The sequence below is a fragment of the Sycon ciliatum genome, chromosome 4 (genome assembly GCF_964019385.1).
Source record: "Sycon ciliatum chromosome 4, ocSycCili1.1, whole genome shotgun sequence".
Lineage (NCBI taxonomy): Eukaryota > Metazoa > Porifera > Calcarea > Leucosolenida > Sycettidae > Sycon > Sycon ciliatum.
In genome coordinates this window covers 38,308,011-38,327,353 of record NC_088646.1, presented here as the reverse complement: position 1 = coordinate 38,327,353, position 19,343 = coordinate 38,308,011, and the positions used below count along the sequence as shown (strand labels likewise).

Here is a 19,343-nt window from a genome sequence, read left to right as displayed (position 1 = left end):
TAGCACGTTTAGCATTAGAAGGAGTAAACTAATCAGGGGCCAATGTATTAACCAGGAAGTGCCTAGGAGCTTGTAGCAGCGTATTAATTTTATCCCATGATCCCATGATAATATGTGCATGCGTAATTGGCGATATTGCGGAGCTGACCGGGATGAAAAAGGTGCTTTGAATGCCCAGAGGGCCAAACGCTTGAGTTAACTTTCAAGACAATTCTACAGATGTGAGGTGAGACCACCAGGTAAAATGTGCTGGTGTAAAGGAAATCTGGTGGGCCCATGATGAGCTGTAATCATGGTAAAGTAATGAAGGACTTCAAGAATCATGCAGTGATGCAGCATGGCGCTGAACTCCTATTGCGGAGCATGGCCGCAATCTTGCAGACGCATGCTACGTGTTCAAGACCGAAGAAATCGTGGATAGTTGCTTCATATCTCATTCCCATGTCTTTTTCTTCAATTTTCACATTTCTTACTGGCTCAGTGTCCGAGTTAAAATTAAAAGTCAGCACATTGACAAGACATTTTATAGTGTAGCACAGACATTTTCGGTCTCCAAATTTAATCCTATTTTTTAGAGAAGAATTTGGATATCTGGCTAGTGGGGTAAATAGGATGAGAAAATATAAAAAATATTTTACTGAATTTTAAAGATTTAAACTCTGATGGTGAGCCAATATAGTTACGATGAAGAAAGGAAAAGGACAAAATATTATGAGTTATGACAAACTGTCCACCAACGTAACCAGATCTTATGCAGTCAGATTTAGCCATTGATTACTCAAGCAGTAAAATATAAATTATTATTGGTAATTATACAAATAATCTACGTGGAGATAAAAGTTTAATAATAGCAATGAAAAGTATGAATGCCGCAGACATCATCACTTAACATGACAATTTGTTCAAGGTTTGGTTTTGTGTGTTTCCAAAATCGATTTTCACGTTCCGATCATCAGTGGAAATACGGAACTAAAGAGATCAAGGGTAAAACAAAGGTTAAAAATCCAAAGAAGTGTGACACATGACGGGTAACTTGTGGTAAGTATTACAAAAAGTGAGAACTAAAATAAAGAGTAAGTGTGACAAACGGGCATGAACAGTGCAGAAACAACTCATGTTTTAGCACTTAGGTTATTTTCGTGAGTTTGCACCCCGTGTTCATGAGTTGTTTCTGCACTGTTCATGCCCGTTTGTCACACTTACTCTTTATTTTAGTTCTCACTTTTTGTAATACTTACCACAAGTTACCCGTCATGTGTCACACTTCTTTGGATTTTTAACCTTTGTTTTTCCCTTGATCTCTTTAGTTCCGTATTTCCACTGATGATCGGAACGTGAAAATCGATTTTGGAAACACACAAAACCAAACCTTGAACAAATTGTCATGTTGCGTGGTGATGTCTGCGGCATTCATACTTTTCATTGCTATAATTATTGGTAATTATTATTCTTATACATCAAGTATTACAAAATAAAAATAATAATAAAATATTGGTAATGGTCACAGCTATTCACTCTCGGTTGCGAGGCCCTTCATGACGTTGACCAGCATTTGTGTACACTCAGCTACAGTGTGTGATACCAGTACAAAGATGGTTGTCACGATGCAGATGTTGAGAATTGGATTACCCTCGACCAGGACAAGTAGACTACGTGTATCATTAGCCAGCAGGACGTGATACTGGGCGATGAAAAGCTGCAGTGGAAAGAAGACAAATCAAGCAACCTTGTGTCGAATTCCATAGGACCATGTAGTCGAACGTCGCACATCCTTGGAGGATAGTTTTGCTCAGGAAGGGCAGTGTGCTGTTGTGTGCTTGTACACACAGTTTGAGGTGCAAACATTTTTCAGCCTTAACAAGCCCACACAAGTGGTCTTGTTGTTGATGAAAAGATTCTTAGAGTCAGCGCATGTGTCATCGGGTGATGTTTGGCTTTGCCAACAGACTACAGACTACAGTCTACCGGGTACTCCCCAATTTCAGCTTCTAATCATCACACTGCAGTAGTGGATCCTATTCCAACTGGATACTTTACCTGTACCGTGTGCATCTAGAGTCCACCAAAATACTGTGACACACGTTGCCAGGTACTAGATTCCATTTAAGTCCTTGTATTATTGCAGGCCCTGGCGCCAGCTTACCTCCAACGAGTAGATTCCCACCCAGTCGAAGAACTGGCTGTAATGGTTTCGTAGTGGTTCCCAAGTGTTACGTAAGAGAACAAATCCTCCAAGCTGTGGAAGTGTACGCAAATGACACATAAACACACCTTTTCTGCATCTCAACTGCATCTGATTTGTACTGGCATTCATTCCTACTCGAAACACAGCAATGGACAGCCGCGTATACATGAATAAAGCTCCCATTGAGGAAAATAATCATCACAAAGTCATTACATTTTGCATTTTACTATCGGTATACTGTTGTTACTTACCATGATTGGTGATAGGTAGGTATGTAGAAGATTACACTCTGGTTTACTAGTACAGTTTGTTGCCATCATTCCACAGTACACTACCTGTACAGGAGAATAGGCATGGTCATGAGGAAGAAACAATACCGACATCAGATAAATTTTAACTTTATTCAAAAGTATGCATAATTGACCAACAATGACATGAATCGCTTCGCGTAACACAACTATGCCTTTTGTGAGAATCATGTTCCACACCTTGGTGTAGAAGAAAATGTTTCATGTCGGCCACATCACGTACCCACCCCAGCCAGACTCTTGATGATGTCATTTTATATAGTCAGCATGTGTTGTGTTAGATTCTAAGTACAGTTACGTACAAGCAAGTAGTGCATACCAATGTCAAGGCTGAAAGTGTGGTCATCAAGTTGTTACCAATACTCCTTGAACATATCCACCCATTGATTCGTGGGAATCGATGTAGCATTACGGCACACAGGATACCCGCTGGCACAGCCAGGATGTCTAGTCCGAAACGAAATGTCCACTCGTGTAGGGAGTTGTCATCATCCAGGAAGAGTTGGGAGAGCGGAAGGAAGGATATTATCCAGTTGAGCATATCCTGTGTGCAACAGAATAAAAATGATTAACTGCCAAACTCAGTACTGTACTAGTACATACCTGCATATCAAGCAGCATCCGCATTCACCAATCCAAGAACAGCTAAAGAGTAAAGAGTCAATCTCGGACTTGCCTGAATATGTGATAATCCTCAGGTGTGTCAAATGTTGTCAGTTCCGTTCAGTGTTGGCTTTACACTTCAACGTGATCTCAGTGCATTATGAGTGTTGTTTGGCACGCACCATGGTGATTGTCACTACTCGTAAAATTACTTCTAATGCATGTTTAACCAGAGTACTACTGAAGTAGTGGTAACGGATCGGTGGCGCGCCAAATTATTTTAACCCTTTGCGGTGCATCAGTCATTAAAGTCTGGTATTATAAAGGAAAGATACTAGGCATTCCTTGTTGAATTATGACTATACGTACAGCTTGCTCCGGGCTACAATGTCCACAATAGCACTGCAATGATAAGCCATGCAAACTAAGGAGCGGCCCAAACAGTAAAGTGATAGAGTGGACTGCATCCATACTCACTGGTTGTATCCGATACAAGGCGAAGACGATAGTGAAACAGATTGCCTTGAGCACCTGTATCCATTGCGACTTGTCCTGATCCCATGCTAAGAAAAAAGTAAACAAAAAAAGAACAGTTGTACCATGCAAACCGCATTTAGAAGGTGAATAATATGCTATGGTGGAATGTTCCCATCATCCAGGCAGAGCTTTGTTTGCATGATACTGAGTAGGATGTCTCAGGATCGCTTATCACGAAACTTAATTGCAGGGAACAAATCATATTGACTTTTGTGTAATACTGGATATGGAATACATCGATCATAATGTACATGTATGACCATGTCTGCCTGTCTGTTACATGCTGTTCTCATGATGTTCTCATATTGTATTCTAAAAGGGGATGGGGGAGGTTTGCTACAGCTTCAGACATTGGCGCACAGCCTCATGTCCCCTTTCAGTCACCACAGTTTTATCTTTCCAATAATCTGCTCATTTATGGCGCCTGAAGTAGACTAACGGAGAGTAGCATGCTGATCATGAATTTTCTATAGAATTCGGGGTCCTCGTACACGTTCCAGGGGTTAAAAGATTCAAACATCCGAATTTCAGGCAAATAGTCAGTTTTTGCAATGAAACTTAGGCTACAACGTTCCCCAACCTAATAAACTTCTGTTAATTGAATACTGTACTCACCAACTGGAGGTATGGCAGCAACCAGTAGTACTAGTAAGTAACATGCTGAGATCAGTGGTACAAAATAGTAGTGAAGATACGGTACATCCATAGTCAAGCACAGTAGAACGGTGTAGAGATTTAGACGGAACAGGACCTCAGCTACACGAGACCAACTGCTTGCTCCACGCTTCAAACTATACGTGTAATGTCCAAAGGCGCTTAGGAAGATGTACATTGCTACAATCAGTCGAACTACATAGTACAGACCAAGAACCTGCAGAGGGAAATACAGCCCAGACCATACAACACAGTTATGTGCATGTAGAAAGCGGAGTGGCTGCAGTGATCACAGTGACGTATCAATTATTTGTTATAATAAACGTTTTTAGTCTGGACATGCACGTGTACTGTGACTGTCATTGGGACCTCCATATTCCGCACACCTTAGTGACCAGATACCTGTGTACAGTATAGAGAGATGTTCTCATTTCTCATTACACACAGGCTCATTACTGTATTTGGAACAGTCACGACTAAACTGACAAAGATGCCTTGATGGTGGAGCTGTCCTACTGAAGTATGTGTTAAGTCTCCCACTTACTGGGAGGTTCTGCCCTAGCTGCTCTAAGCTCAGTCCATGGCCATGCACCTGACCTGACAGCATGGTCCTCCAATCTCTGAATGTCTACCAGTACATGCAGAGCATAGTATAATCCGGCAGTTGATGACATGATAGAGCACTGTGTGGATGGACTCCTGATACTGTTCCCAGTGTAGGGGGGTGTCACAGGGTTCCTTATTAGGAATACAACAGTACAGGCAAACCTATACTAGGCTATAGGAGGTAACCAACCTCTGGTAGTCCAGAACATTGATCTGTTTTAGACATGTGGTCTTTACACATCATGTCAGGATCTCCTGTTTGTAGAAGCATAGTTGAACGTCCCTGATGCTACTGGTCTCTAAGAGTTAGTGTTCTCCTTGAACCACATGTTTGATTCACAGTTGTACAGTTAGACGTACCTTGCTACCACCTGTGTAATGATACACCAGCAATACTAGCTGCATCCATCCTCGTGTTTCACAGGTTTGCTGACGGTTTAGAACAGAAGCATCTTTGACTGGTTGGTATGTCACAAAGCCAAGAATTCCCAAAATTGTCAATGGAACAGCAAATGATGTCCAGTTGAAATGTTTCTCCTCTTTAGTGAATACTGGTGTCCTGTCAGCTAAGTAGGTGTAGAGAAGCACTATTCCAAGCAATGTGATGCACTGACAGACCATCACAACAGGTGATGCAGTGGTACGCTTTAGACCTGTTATACACACATCCACAGAAAAGAGAGAGAGAGAGAGTAATAAGCATAACATTATGTCCCGAAGATGCAGTTGAAGGGGCTCGATTCATAACCGCGACATACCTATTAGTGCACGGGGCATCACTCCTTCGTTCTTTCTCAGAGCATACGTGATCCATTGTGAAAATGATGGATAAAAGTCTCAGAAGGAATACACTATGTGCCGGTTAAGTCAATCCAGCAGAGTTTACAGTACAAGGACATCCATATGTTGGATGCCGTATGCGTCACCCCCTATTAAAATCTAGTCTGATTCCCTATAATTATTATTATCTTTACTATTATTTAGTCCTAATTCCGGCATAGCACATGTCCATCGACTGCTGGAACACGGTTATCCTGCATTACCTGCATCTCGGACCGAAGTCGGGCTCAGTGACTGGAGCAGAGAACGTGAGCGCCGGCGCCTGTACCAGAGTCCTGCCACCGGTACGATGATACTGGAATAGACACAAACACAAACATCATACTACCGTACTGGCAATATATGTTGCCGAGTAACGCGTAACGCAGGGGGGGGGGGGGGTGCGGCGTAACGCGCGACCAGGCTAGTGCGACAAATTTTCGTTGCGTTCGTAACGCGCGTCCGGCGGGGTGCGGCGATCTTTTCATTGCAGTTTGCAAAAAAATGATGCGGCAATAGCAAAAAAATGATGCGGCAATAGCAAAAAAGTGATGCGGCAATAGCAAAAAAAGGACTGCGGCAATATAGACACCTGTGTAACCATGGTAACGGCTCCTGTGCGACTTTGCATGTAACGCCCTGCGTTCGGTAAACATGTGCCAATGTGACGCTTCATGACCTCACTGCGACCATATATATTGCCAGTACGGTAGTACTAGCTACCTTACTTAGTTAGAATATCTAGATAATGTGAAACGTGAGCCATGCATTAGCAAAGCATTTGAATGTGATTTCGTGCATGTCCACAAATCACGCAATTCAGTGCTCTTCTGTCTTTGTGACAATGATTCATTCCGCTCAGTTCGTGTTCACAAATCCCTGGAATGATGACGGTTAATCTACCGATATCCCCTCTGTCCTTCTCCATCTTTCAACATTGAAGCCTCTCCTCTCATTGCTGTATCTCCACTCTGTCACTCTGATGCATGCAGTGCTCTATTCAATGCACAACTCAATTTTCACCCAGCACACTTCAATGTAGTCTTACTTCTAAGTCTTACTTTTAGGGTCTAGGCATTGGAACGGATGTGCCAACGGACACATTTCAAATTCATTCCTTCATTTTCACCCGACTAGTACATCTCGTATCCATGGTAACTAACCTGCAAACAAATATAACCAGTAGCACAACCTGTGGAGCAGTAATTGAGTGAAGTGACCCTTGGCAACAGGTCTTCCTGTCAGTTACCGGTAGTTGCGAGTTACAGTGGGTATTCAGGATGACCTGGATGATCTGTACATGCAGCAACACACAGGGCAAAATTTCCTATGAAATCAACGCCGAAATCGCTACCACGATCTTCTACTTCAGCAATGTAAATGTACTTGTACATTGTATATATGGCGTGTGTTTGTGTGTGTGTGGGGGGGGGGGGGTGATACTTGTAGCCAGCCGTTGGGGCAATGTATGATACGCCCAATCAATGTCATGTACTTTTACGTACATGCACTTCTTGATAATTATATTCAGTTATATCTCTCAAACACAGATCCGTATCAGGAGTTTGGTCAGTATACATCAGCAGAGGAATCAGTATCGCATCTGACTGACTCTGAAACATTTCAACAATCAAAGGTGGCACAGATGATATTATGGAAATTTCAATAGTACCCAGAAAAAGAAACGTTGCTGGGAACGCCACTGACCCCGTCATTAGAATCTTGAGTGTAATGTACGCCATCTGGGATCATCGGCACATCACCCCGACTGAACAGAAACATACCAGGAGTTCTGAAGCGCTGCCTGAACAGAGTAGACATGGAGACATGGACAAAGTCACACCATGAGTGTTCCACTACACAGATAGTGCTCTGGAAATCGAAGCAGAGCTTGTGATTATGGAAAGGAGATACGCAAATTCCGTTGCAACTCTGAACATTAAGCTTACACAGCTCAGTTGCCTGACGGTCGTGCGAATGTGAAAGCCAAAGTTGCAACAAATCTTTCCTCTCTCCTTGCTATGTTGTAATCAAATGAGCAGACAACTGACTGATAATGGCAGCATCCATGGCATGAGTAGTCTAGTCAGCATGACAATGTAGCGCCGTGACAAAATACACTTCAGCTATCTGTGTGATACACCGGAGGATGTACCCAGTGTGCTGACACTGCTCAACACCATGGCGGAGGCAGAGCGTAATACAGAACTTGAGCAACAAGGACAATCAAGGCTTGTTCTGTTCTGTGTGATACACCTACACATTATAGCCAGTGTATCTACCATCCACTGAAAGATTCTAAGATTACAACTCTACTTTTAAAAAGTAGTTGATAGCACATTTCATGCTGCACACTAAAAGCCACCCAATATTGGTCTCATGTTGACCGGCTGGATAGCTGTATACTTACTTGTATCGCCTCCTTGGCAAGCACTTACCAATTTTTATCGACAGCTTCATTGTATTTTCGGATAAGACGGTTGGTGAGGTTCATTTTTCTTGGCACTGATTCATTGACATATGCTGCATGATGAGCAAGGAGGAGCAAAAACGCACCACACGTATTCATTATTATACATCTTTTCTGGAGACAGTTAATTAACTCACAACGGCAAGAAAAGTACAAATGTGGAGCACTTTCCCATCATCATCGGGATTCAAGGAGTTTTCGTGCTCTCTCTCTCTCTCTCTCTCTCTCTCTCTCTCTCTCTCTCTCTCTCTCTCTCTCTCTCTCTCTCTCTCTCTCTCTCTCTCTCTCTCTCTCTCTCTCTCTCTCTCTCTCTCTCTCTCTTCAAGTGAAATACATGTACACGTACAGTATCTACTACAGATACATTAAACGTAGAAATACGATGAAAAAGGAGAGAAGAAAGGTAAGAAAGAGGAGTCGAGAGGTGAGACAACACACAGCACAGACAAAGGGGCTAAAAATGCACAGTGCCAAGACGAACACCCACGGGATGCTGACAATATTCAGTATTGTGTAGCCAGGCATGTCAGTAAACAACTTGGGAGATGTTACAAAGCATGATAGCACAATGTCATGGCCCTAAAATTACTATACAAATAAAATCACAGTTCGCCTGAGATTCGGCTGCAGGCCGAGTTTTCCGCATCCGTAGGAACGCCACCACCCTTCAAGGATTAAGGCGCAGATGCAAACGAAAGACAACATTTGTAACATTATTATTTATTTTTGTTTTTTGTTTGCATGGCAGACTCAGCGAAGGACGTTCAGGTTGGTTATACGAGTTTCATGCCGCGAGGCAATCATCAGACAACTTATACTGTTTTTTGTTTGCATACCAAAGTAAAGTCGCGGATAAAAGCCGGGCTTATAAGCACATAAGCCGGTTTCTGCATCAGGCGTTAATGCAAACCAGGCTTGTATGCAAACCATGCTTATATGCACCACTGATATTTTTTGCCAGGCTTGTATTCACGCTTCTACGCGCTACACGCGTAGATCTACCACTGACTACCGGTATGGCGGCAGTTTTACTATGCACTGTACATAGTGCATGCACTCTTAACCTACCCGATCCGCGCTTGCACAGAAGCCAGGCTTCTACGCGCGACAGGCTTATAATGCATTTGACCCGTTTGATTTTCAGGCTTCTATCCGCGATGTGCTTGTATGCAAACCCGGCTTTTATCCGCGACTTTACGGTAATACATGTACATGGTGAATTCATTGTATGGTCTCTCAAGTTGTTCTATTTTGCCCTCCAACTCATAGAGGCCTTACACAATACTATTAATGGAGTTTTTGAAGGATTTGTAAGGTGAGTTGTTGTGGTCAGATAGTTATTAAGCAAGCAATTTTGCAGGCAGACATATTGATAGTGCAAACAGCAAAGGCATGGCCTCTATTTCCCATGATTCTCCCGCTGCAGACAACTCACCTTGTTTTAGCCACACCAAGCTTGTACCTGATTCTCGCACCAGTGATGACAGCAGGCGAAGCACCGATTCCGTGTTGGCTGCAATGACAGAATATCACAGCGAGTTACCTGGATGGAATTGTGAAACCCTAGGATAGAAGGCAATGAATCTTCCGCTATGGGGGGGGGGGGGGGGGATTCATACCCCTAACCCGAACTTTAGAATTTTGCACTAAGCTAATGTAGTTATAACCATGATTGATTACGACTACACATCAGTATGGTTCAAGGTTATGTAAAAGACCACAAGTACAACTTTGTCCGTGTCCGAGTAAGTATCCGAACTGAAAAATGGAACAGTAGATAACTGATAATCGGCTATGAGTGTAGGAGTGTAGGAGTGTGCGTGTGTGTTGGCATACCTTTGTACTGTTCCAGTGCCTCTGTTGATGGATCAGTTCCTATTGACCACTGTCAATGACAACACGCGTATGCAGCACACAAAGCACACATCCTACAATGCTTTCCAGATAGATGTACATGTACTGTACGAATAATAACTACTGCTAGTACTAATATAACTACTGCTAGTACTAATGTAACTACTGCTAGTACTCGCACGGTAAACATGTGGTGTTACAAGCATAGGTCGAGTTCCTTGTGGGAAGATTACTTTCACACTGTAGGAACTGCCAACAAACTGATGGCGTCTTGCAACATGATAATTCAAGCATATTGTGTTGGTGCTTCTTTCCAGTGATATTCTGGAAAACTCACCAATGCTGCTCCGGCCACAATCAAGTCCACACTGTCCAATGGATTCTGCATGCCGGGGTCACAGAAGATAGGCGCATAAAACCACACAAAAGGTTCTGCTACATCACATGATTGTGCAGTACACCAGCCTACAGTGCTCGATAGGTTCATAAATTTTAATAATGCACAGACCAAACGTATACATATGCAAGTGAAAATTGCCGATGTACAAAACCAGTACAAGTTCTAATCTAAGGGAGTGTCTACAGGTGATGGTCAAGGAAATTGCCGAATATACATGTAGGTGAACTGGAATGCAGTGATGAGACCATAGAACGAAGGTTCCGTTTTCTGCAAACTAAAGGAAATACCGGCTCAGCTCGTGAAAAGGCCGAGACAAAGTGAGCATCCAAGTAATAGTTAGTACCTCAAGAAGTATTTCTTTCCTTTTTGCTGCTTCTGTGATCCCTAGTGCGTTTGGCCGATGCTAGAATGCAAACAGTTCTTCTTACAAACCCATATGATGGGCTTACTTGAATGTGCGCCATTAAATACCTGCTTTGTTCATGCTCGTTATTTGTACATACCGGTATGTACATGCACCTGTATGTAAAGTGAACATTTAGCTACAGGAAATAGCTGAATTTGCCGTATTTTGTTGATCTCGATACACGTATCAGCCCACGTCCATGACTGTATAAACACACATGTGCAAAACTCACCGATTGCAAGTACCTGAACAAGGCCATCCATGACTCGCCGATAAATGGGCCCCAGATGAAGTCCTAGAAGAAACCGCGGAGTACATCCACGAACAGGACACAGCACACAGCCGCATCCAAAAGATTTTATTTTTTTTATTGTTTATTTTTAAGTTCGGCCAGTCGGCTACTATCTTTTCGTCTTGGGGATAAGACGAGGGGAAGTAGTAGTAGTAGTAGTAGTAGTAGTAGTAGTAGTAGTAGTTGCTGAACAAATCGGATTTCCGAGATGCGTTCTGCATCCGCTACGGCCTGCAGCCTGACGGACTCCCCCTGACTTGTGTATGTGGTGCTGCAAACACAATAGACCATGCGATGATGTGTCCGGCAGGGGGCTACCCCATGGCACGCCACAATGAGATCCGGGACTTGTTGGCTGACGTGATGCGTGAGGCGGTCCGGGATGTGGAGGTGGAACCGCCTCTACTACCATATGATGGTGAGCGGCTCCAAGGGAGGACAGCCAACCGCTCGGCAGGCGCCCGCCTGGACATCCGGGCTTGTGGCTTCTGGACGAGACAGCAAGATGCCTTTTTCGACATCCGGGTTACACACCCAAAGGCAAGCTTGCTGTCGCGTCAGGAAGTCATCAGCCAGCTCCGAACGCATGAACGGATGAAGAAGCGCCAGTACGGAGAGCGGGTGACAGCAGTTGACAGAGGTACGTTTACACCGCTAGTTTTTTCTACCTCGGGCATGATTGGCAGAGAATGCTCAATGGCACTGAAGACACTGGCATGCCTGATTGCTGAGAAGAACGTCGACCTACACGTATCGGTTATCATGGGTCAGCTCCGTTGTAAGCTGTCAGTCTGCCTTATGCGATGGGCAGTCACCTGTTTGCGGGGTTCAAGATCGTCATATCGCCGCAACAGGATGAATTTCACGACGATGTGCAGGTTGCGGGCAGCCTGAGCGTGATAGTACCTGACAGACATTTGCCCAACATTGCCCCATGATAATGAATTCTTGAGTTTTTGGACATTGTATTGCAATGCTGCTCCATCTACATGGCTGTATTTGTGTTTCACATCTCCATTTCAAGTTTCCTAATAAAGATTGTGTCAAGTAGTAGTAGTAGTAGTAGTAGTAGTAGTAGTAGTAGTAGTATTTATTATTTTGCTAGGGCAATCCCCACAGACTGTGAGTCTTTTTACAGGGTACCCTAAGTAGCCATGACATGTAGGGGCGTGAGCCCGCATTTCGGAACCAGGAGTTATATGAATGAGGCTACTATAACTGTTGCGTAAAGTTAGTACAGAACAATACAGTGATTGTGCAGTTACCCTACACTACACTTCACTAAAGGTTTACTATTGTCATTTTGTCTTTTCAATCCATGTGCCCATAGCAGCACCGACATACTTCCATGCCCAAGTCCATATCAACATGTTTGGGCCGGACTCTTCAAAAATAGTTCAAATTGAAGCAAATCCAAAGCAATTAGATTTTCAAGTGTTAATCTTCACTCACCACGTGTATGTGTGCAGGTAAGGTGGCGTCCGTGATGATTGTTGTTGTGTTCTGGTTCTGTACAAGAAGTATCAGATGACAATAGCATGTGATTCATACCATAGGCATAGACAGGCCTGCAAGCTATGCACGCACTAGAACGACATGGCACATTTAATAACTGGATCTGACTGATCAGAAGCAGCAACGCTAAAGACAGTGTTACTCGGTTATAGAATAATGTGTTTGTAGTTTTGTACCTTGTGCACTGCAGGTTGAATAGAAGTTTCTCTTTGACAATGAAGCGAAGGCGGCTGGCTAGCCTAGCAGCGTGTACTGCTTTTATAAGACCGGTGACTTTATTATAGTTGGGAAGCATTTCCAATTCTGGTAAAACATTATTCGAAGTATCGGTAATAGCTAACACTTGGATACCCCCTCCCCCCCCCCCCTCTCATTGCCATTGACATTGAAAGGATTCTCCAATGGAAAAATTAATGAAGTGACTATGAATGACTATGAAAGCGCAGCACATCTTTTCATCCGGAGTGCAAGAACTACGCTATCACCAACGCTACCATAACTACTTTGGGGAAGGTGACCAATCAGAGTGACATGACAAACACAGATCGTGCGCCAGGATAATGGTGAAACACCCGACTACTCAGGTGGTCTACCCATGCAAGGACTTACTACAAAACAAGAAAACACCACCTTCATTATTTAGGACTCACGCGCAAATGACTGTCAACTTTAGCCGACCGCTTCTTGACTTTAGGTGCTGGTACAAAATTCGGGTTAATGTAGTCTAAAAATCTGTTCTTCAGGAACCTGATCCGAGAATCACCGATAAAAAGCAGTTTAGAACTGCGGAAACAAGCCCTAGCTGCTCTGCATGCAGAAATGGACAGAATAACACACAGGAAAGAGTGATAGAGATTGGTAATAGCACAACGGCCGCACATATACACCTACGTATAGATCACGTGACAATTGTACAGTAGTTCACATTTACTAGTTGAGGGAAGGGAAAAGGGAAAAGTCTGAAGAAAAAAATTGACTATCACCACCAGGACTCGGACCAGGGACCTTCGCCTGAGGTCAGCGATGTTCTTACCACTGATCTATGGTATGGTGTAGCTGTCATCCCAGCAGAGAGTGCCAGAGACCGTCTATTCTCCAGACTTTGAAACTCACACTTCTTGTGACACTACACAGGCTGGTGGGACGCTTGCCTCACTGTACTACCCTCACACGCCACGCACAAACTAGTACTAGTACGTCGGGACTCGGGAGCACCAAAGTTTCACACATTCCCTAGTTGAGGCAATGGAAAAAGGAGAAATCTGAAGAACGTTTGTTTAATATTTTCAATTATTTTGATTTGGTGTCAGAAGAGGTGAGATGTGGTGCATCTACACCTACGCAAGCACAATCATGTCGCATTAGTAGACGCCTGGCTCCTCTTGCAGTATACCCATCCTGCCATAGCTCATTCATACGTGAATGCTTGAATTAGGACAATCCCTGCATAGGAATGCAATAATTTGACACGTACCCGGGTATAATTTATGCGTGTTAATAGTCCATGGCTAAGCCAGACAGTCATGTAGTGTTTGTTTCACACACACACACACACACATACACACACACACACACACACACACACACACACACACACACACACACACACACACACACGTGCAATAATCCCTTCAAGTATCATGTGATTGCGGGCCCTAGGGTCCGGCGGATTCTGCCGGCAGAAAAATTGGCAGAATTCGGTACTTTTTCTGGTAAGTTTCATGCATGTTTGGTATGTGGATAAAAAATGGAGCAGAATTCGAGGAATTGCCCGCCATAAGGTTTGTATGGTTCTGCCAATTTCACTGCTTTTCGAGCAGAATCTGCCACCTTTTCGAGCAGAATCCGCCGGTCCCTGAAATTTGCGGCAGGAGAGTTTTGCAACATAGTTCTGAATGCCAAGATAACATACTGACTGTCAAAGTGCCTGGGTGTACAGTCCAACTGGTCATGGTGTCCTTCTTTACTGCTACCAACTGTGTACCCTTCAAGTATTTTGTCACACTTGCTCTTGCCTGTATGCAGAGAATTAAGAGAACACACATACACACACCTCAGACCTCAGACCTCAGACCTCAGACGTGCCCATCGCGGAAGCGATTATAGCGAACAGCTATGTTAGACATAGCAACTTGTGCTGGGATTACACCATTCAACAGCTTGCAAGGCTGATGAATTGACCGCCACTATTTTTAGCCTGGTATCCACCACACAGCTGTTTGAAGTGACTTTTTCTGGCCAGTGAATCCCTATTTTTCATTTTTCCTCTTTTTTCTACACACACACACCACACCACATACTCCGGCATACACTGGCTGTTGGTAACCACCCAGGAGAATGAAAGAAAAGTCAGGAAGAGTCCGCACACACACACACACACACACACACACACACACACACACACACACACACACACACACACACACACACACACACACATGCGCCGTAACGCATTATGTTGTTGAGTGTGTAAGGCGTTCACTGCAGAGTGCTTTCATGTCTTCTGTCCTCATGATCACCATCTCGCCTCCTTTATCACTTCCGATGACCACGATATCTTCACGCTCTCGTAGTTTGTTGTTGTTGTTGTCGACTTTTATTTAAAGTCGCAACACAAACAGGCGATGGCGCCATATTTTATACATGTGAGCGACAAAACAAATTTTTGAAATAATAATAGTAATGGGGAGGGGAGGAGGAAAATCACAAGAGAAAGAAGTCCCCGAAGGTAACTGAATATAGCTATGAATAGAATATTATTAAGTGCGCACTCATTACTCCGACACAAAAGGCAAGGTAGGTCAAGACTGCAGAGTTTTCCAATAACGTTTTCTTGCCACAGTCATCAGTTGGAATTACATGTACATCACAATGGTGAATACAAGAGGAACATGTCAATAAATGCAGAAACTGATGTGATGCAGTTAGGTGAAACAGTGCCAATAAAAACTTAGAAGTTGCGACTTCGGCGGTAATAGTCATGAAGTTGACGAAAGCACCACTCCCTGCTCAATACACGGTCGGTGTGTATTGAGCATGGAGTGGTGCTTTCTTGCAGTTTGCCGAGTCGAAGGTGCGACGTGCTCCTCGTGTGCTCCGGATGGCAGTCGTGAGTCAGTCAAGTGTCAAGTTCGGCAAGAAGCGTGTGTTCCTAGTTGGAACAATCAACTTAGTGCCAATAAAGTTGAATTTTAACACTAGCATGATAAAATGGTGCGTGAGGTGACAAACTTTGCTAGAGCCAAGAAACTGGACTAAAACAAACTGAACTGTGAAAATTTCGGAAAGAGTGTTAGTGCACTAGTAGTGACTGTCTGTCTTGCTCATAATGTTCCTCAATTGAACGTGTTAGAAGCTGTATACATTCACCAGCGCACTCCAGATTTATGCACTCAGGTCAGGAGGATACAGTCATTACACACACACACTCTTTCCGTAACTTGCACAGTTCAGTTTGTTTTAGTCCAGTTTCTTAGCTTTGTCACCTCACGCACCACTTTATCATGCTAGTACCGGTATTTAAATTCAACTTTATTGGCACTGTTTCACCTAACTGGACTCGAATGGAGAACCAAGGATAACTTTATAGAAAAGAACAAGGACCAAGGAACTACAAGTACATGTAGTTATAATGTCCACCAACACCACCAATTGCTAAAGCTCGTGCGATAACATTACACGACACTGACCGACGGTACTGACGTTCTACAACTACCTGGCTAACAGCTCTAGCACATCTTGGATGCGCACTGCAACAGCCTTCCAACTTAGTGATAATAATAAGAGGGGAAGGTGAGCACAACCAAGACAAGCACGAGCTGAAAGTCTCAACTGTGGAAGACGTTGGCGGATGTTCAATCATGCATGTCGATGACAATACTGGCAAGACCATTGGACAATACGGTCAAACCACGATTCAAGGACGCAAAGCAACATTCCACACAGGTTGTGTGGCTCAAAGACGCGAACATCAACAAAAGGGGAAGCTATGCGAACAAGGATCATGCAAAACCGAACGCCTCCGCTGGCAGTAAAACAGCATCGCCATCATATTATTGGGCAAGCTTGCCAGTTTGGTATGCAATGTAAAATTAGATACGAACAAAGAACAACAGCAACACTCAACACACACACGCGCGCACACACACACACACACACACACACACACACACACACATACACACATACACAAGCAAAAACGTTCCCACATTTCAGATGATAGAAAAATCAATGCAAATTCTTACCCCTGATCATGGTCTTCCACTGATGTCGCTGTGTGATGAGGTAAGCCATCACATAGACCATAGCCAGTGTTTTCATTAGCTGCAGGAACTTGGTTGGGTGCAGCGGAAACCATTCACGATCACGATTGCGGACTACAACAACCATCTGCTTGACTGGATTAGTGCTTGGAGTGCCTAGAGGGGCTAGGAGACCATGTTTGACAGCTGTCTCACCATCCATCCTTGGTTTAGTCTAGACTATCCCACCACAAAGTTGACAGCTAACAACATTAATTTTAATGCTGGCACTTTTTTAGATCCTGACTGCTGTGCCAGCGGCAGAGTCCTGAGCCAGTAGGCTGTAGAAAGGTGAAGGGCAATTCAAAATAAATCATAACCGATATGAAAATAATGACTATGATGTCCCATTCTCAGTGAAATGAGTGAAATGAGTGATGGGGACAGCAGTATGAACTCAGACAACCCGATGCTGTTCACCGTGTAACCACACAAGCACAAGATACCGATGCTGCAGCTCTACTCACTAACATTAGCTGAAGTAGTAAGTAGGTTACTAAGTATGGCTGAGTAACATACAAGCGTACCACCTGATATCCCAGTGTACCCGAGCCTCTTGTACGGGCACAATGAACACAAGGGCAACCTCAACAGGAAGAAAATGAGCTGAAATGGAGGTAGGGAGCTAACATGACTGTGAAAACAGTCTAATATCGAGGGAGCTAAACGTATGGCGCATGGCTAGCTAGCGTTCAAGTGCAGCCGCCAGGGCAACCGGTGACGCCGGTGGGGAAACATCGTGAGACACGCTTAGGGAACGCGAGCCTGCTATCACCTGCTATACAATTGTGCTTAGAATGCAACCGGCCTCTGGAAAAGGAAGCAAAAGTTATGTGCTCATGCAAGATCCTCAACTAATACTTGGCTGGTTATGCCTACATTTTGATGTCAGAGGCATCGCCTAGCGCCAGTAGCGGTGACAGTGAGAATGTGCCGGTAAATGTCACAAGCAAATGCCTGACATGACGATAGGGGATACTGTAGTACAATAGCTGCCCTCAGACCTCGCTCCGCGTAGTGAGAGGTTGAGCGAAAATCATAGTTGTTCACGCATGCATCGCCGAATTTGTTAGCACCGTACACACTCCCTGCTGCCTGCGCGGGTCTCAAACTTATAATAATAATATTACTCAATCTGCGGACAGCATGCTGTTTCGTTCTTTGTGAACTCATCAGCGCAGCACAGAGGAAATGAGGCCGAACCTGATAGCAATGGAAATAAAAATTTCCAATCAGGCCCGAACGTACCTTGCCAGAGTGCTCAAACTGACAAGTCAGTGAGCTCTGCGTAATGCAAACAGCAAAGGCACTACCCCACATGAAAGTGCTCAACTACTACAAGAGCAGGAGCGAAAATACTATTATTCGGGGGATCCGCGCTAGCATCACTTGAATGTTCAGAAACACTCAAGCTATAGCCTTCGCTTCCGCAGGCCACCACCATGCCTTTTCACCTACAAAATTAATGTAAGTGGCGAATGCAGACCTCACAAGTGAGTCAGGTTGGGACCTAACAATTCGCAAACCGAGCCCGCAGTCACTGGGTCAAAGGGCTGGGAATGAAATGAAATCTATACACAGAGCCGTCCAGAATTCAAGTGGGACTTATCTATCATTGGATTGGGCGGTCGATATGAAAACAAAGTGCTAACAGCAAGAGGACAGTCGTAACTCGGAGTTTTTCACGATAAGACGACCCTCAGACGGCAATGATATTGGCTATGACCAGGGAGTCGTTTATACAACTCTCTGGCTCCGGTGTACACATTCCCTTTTCCCTAGACAACTTTATTATTATTTCTCTATGTCTATTATGTCTCTTTCCCTCAAACCAGTTAATATTTTATTATTATTATTATTTTTTTTATTGGAAAGAAGCCTCTTGTCCGGGCCAATAACACCAAAAAAGCAGATAGATGGGAGCTCAAAAATGGAACGGAAAATAGCAAATAGAATCAAAACTCACGATGGAATCAAACTCACGATGGAATCAAACTCATGATGGAAACTACAACCCAATGAGTTGGAAAACTTATTATTATTATTATTTCGTAATAAGTATTCGCATGCAACGACGCAAATCCACACAATTCAGTAGACACTTCTTTCTATCAAACGTTTTCTTTCCCTTCTCTTCAGGATAGTACAGGGAATGTTGGAAATTTGGAAAAACACATAACTATATAGAAAAATAGAGAAAAAGTCAACACTTCAACATAGGCGATAAAATGACTTAAGTGTGAAAAAAAACTCGAAAACAAAAGCAGCAAGTATTTAGTTGTAGACAAACACGTTGAACACATCAAGAAGCACTTGTCACACTTTCAGGAGGTGTGACACCAAACAACTGCAACGATAACACATTCTCCTTCTGTACACATAGTTCTGGATCT

The 19,343-nt window shown here is 43.7% G+C and overlaps 1 protein-coding gene across 1 annotated transcript; it reads right to left on the bottom strand.

Annotated features, from left to right (window-relative positions):
- Positions 1-1,496: 1,496 nt before the first annotated feature.
- On the bottom strand, positions 1,497-17,802 carry LOC135816045 (N-acetylneuraminate 9-O-acetyltransferase-like). Its single transcript, XM_065329405.1, has 19 exons — positions 16,894-17,802; positions 14,562-14,664; positions 13,300-13,456; positions 12,587-12,643; positions 11,075-11,137; positions 10,374-10,418; positions 10,019-10,067; positions 9,618-9,695; positions 8,151-8,235; positions 7,420-7,516; positions 6,876-7,006; positions 5,937-6,028; positions 5,254-5,546; positions 4,249-4,504; positions 3,574-3,659; positions 2,813-3,037; positions 2,437-2,520; positions 2,144-2,236; positions 1,497-1,696 (listed from the first exon to the last, which is right to left on the bottom strand). Exons 1-19 carry the CDS (start codon positions 17,111-17,113, stop codon positions 1,508-1,510), a joined length of 2,403 nt encoding a protein of 800 aa, XP_065185477.1. The 5' UTR covers positions 17,114-17,802; the 3' UTR covers positions 1,497-1,507.
- Positions 17,803-19,343: the final 1,541 nt, after the last annotated feature.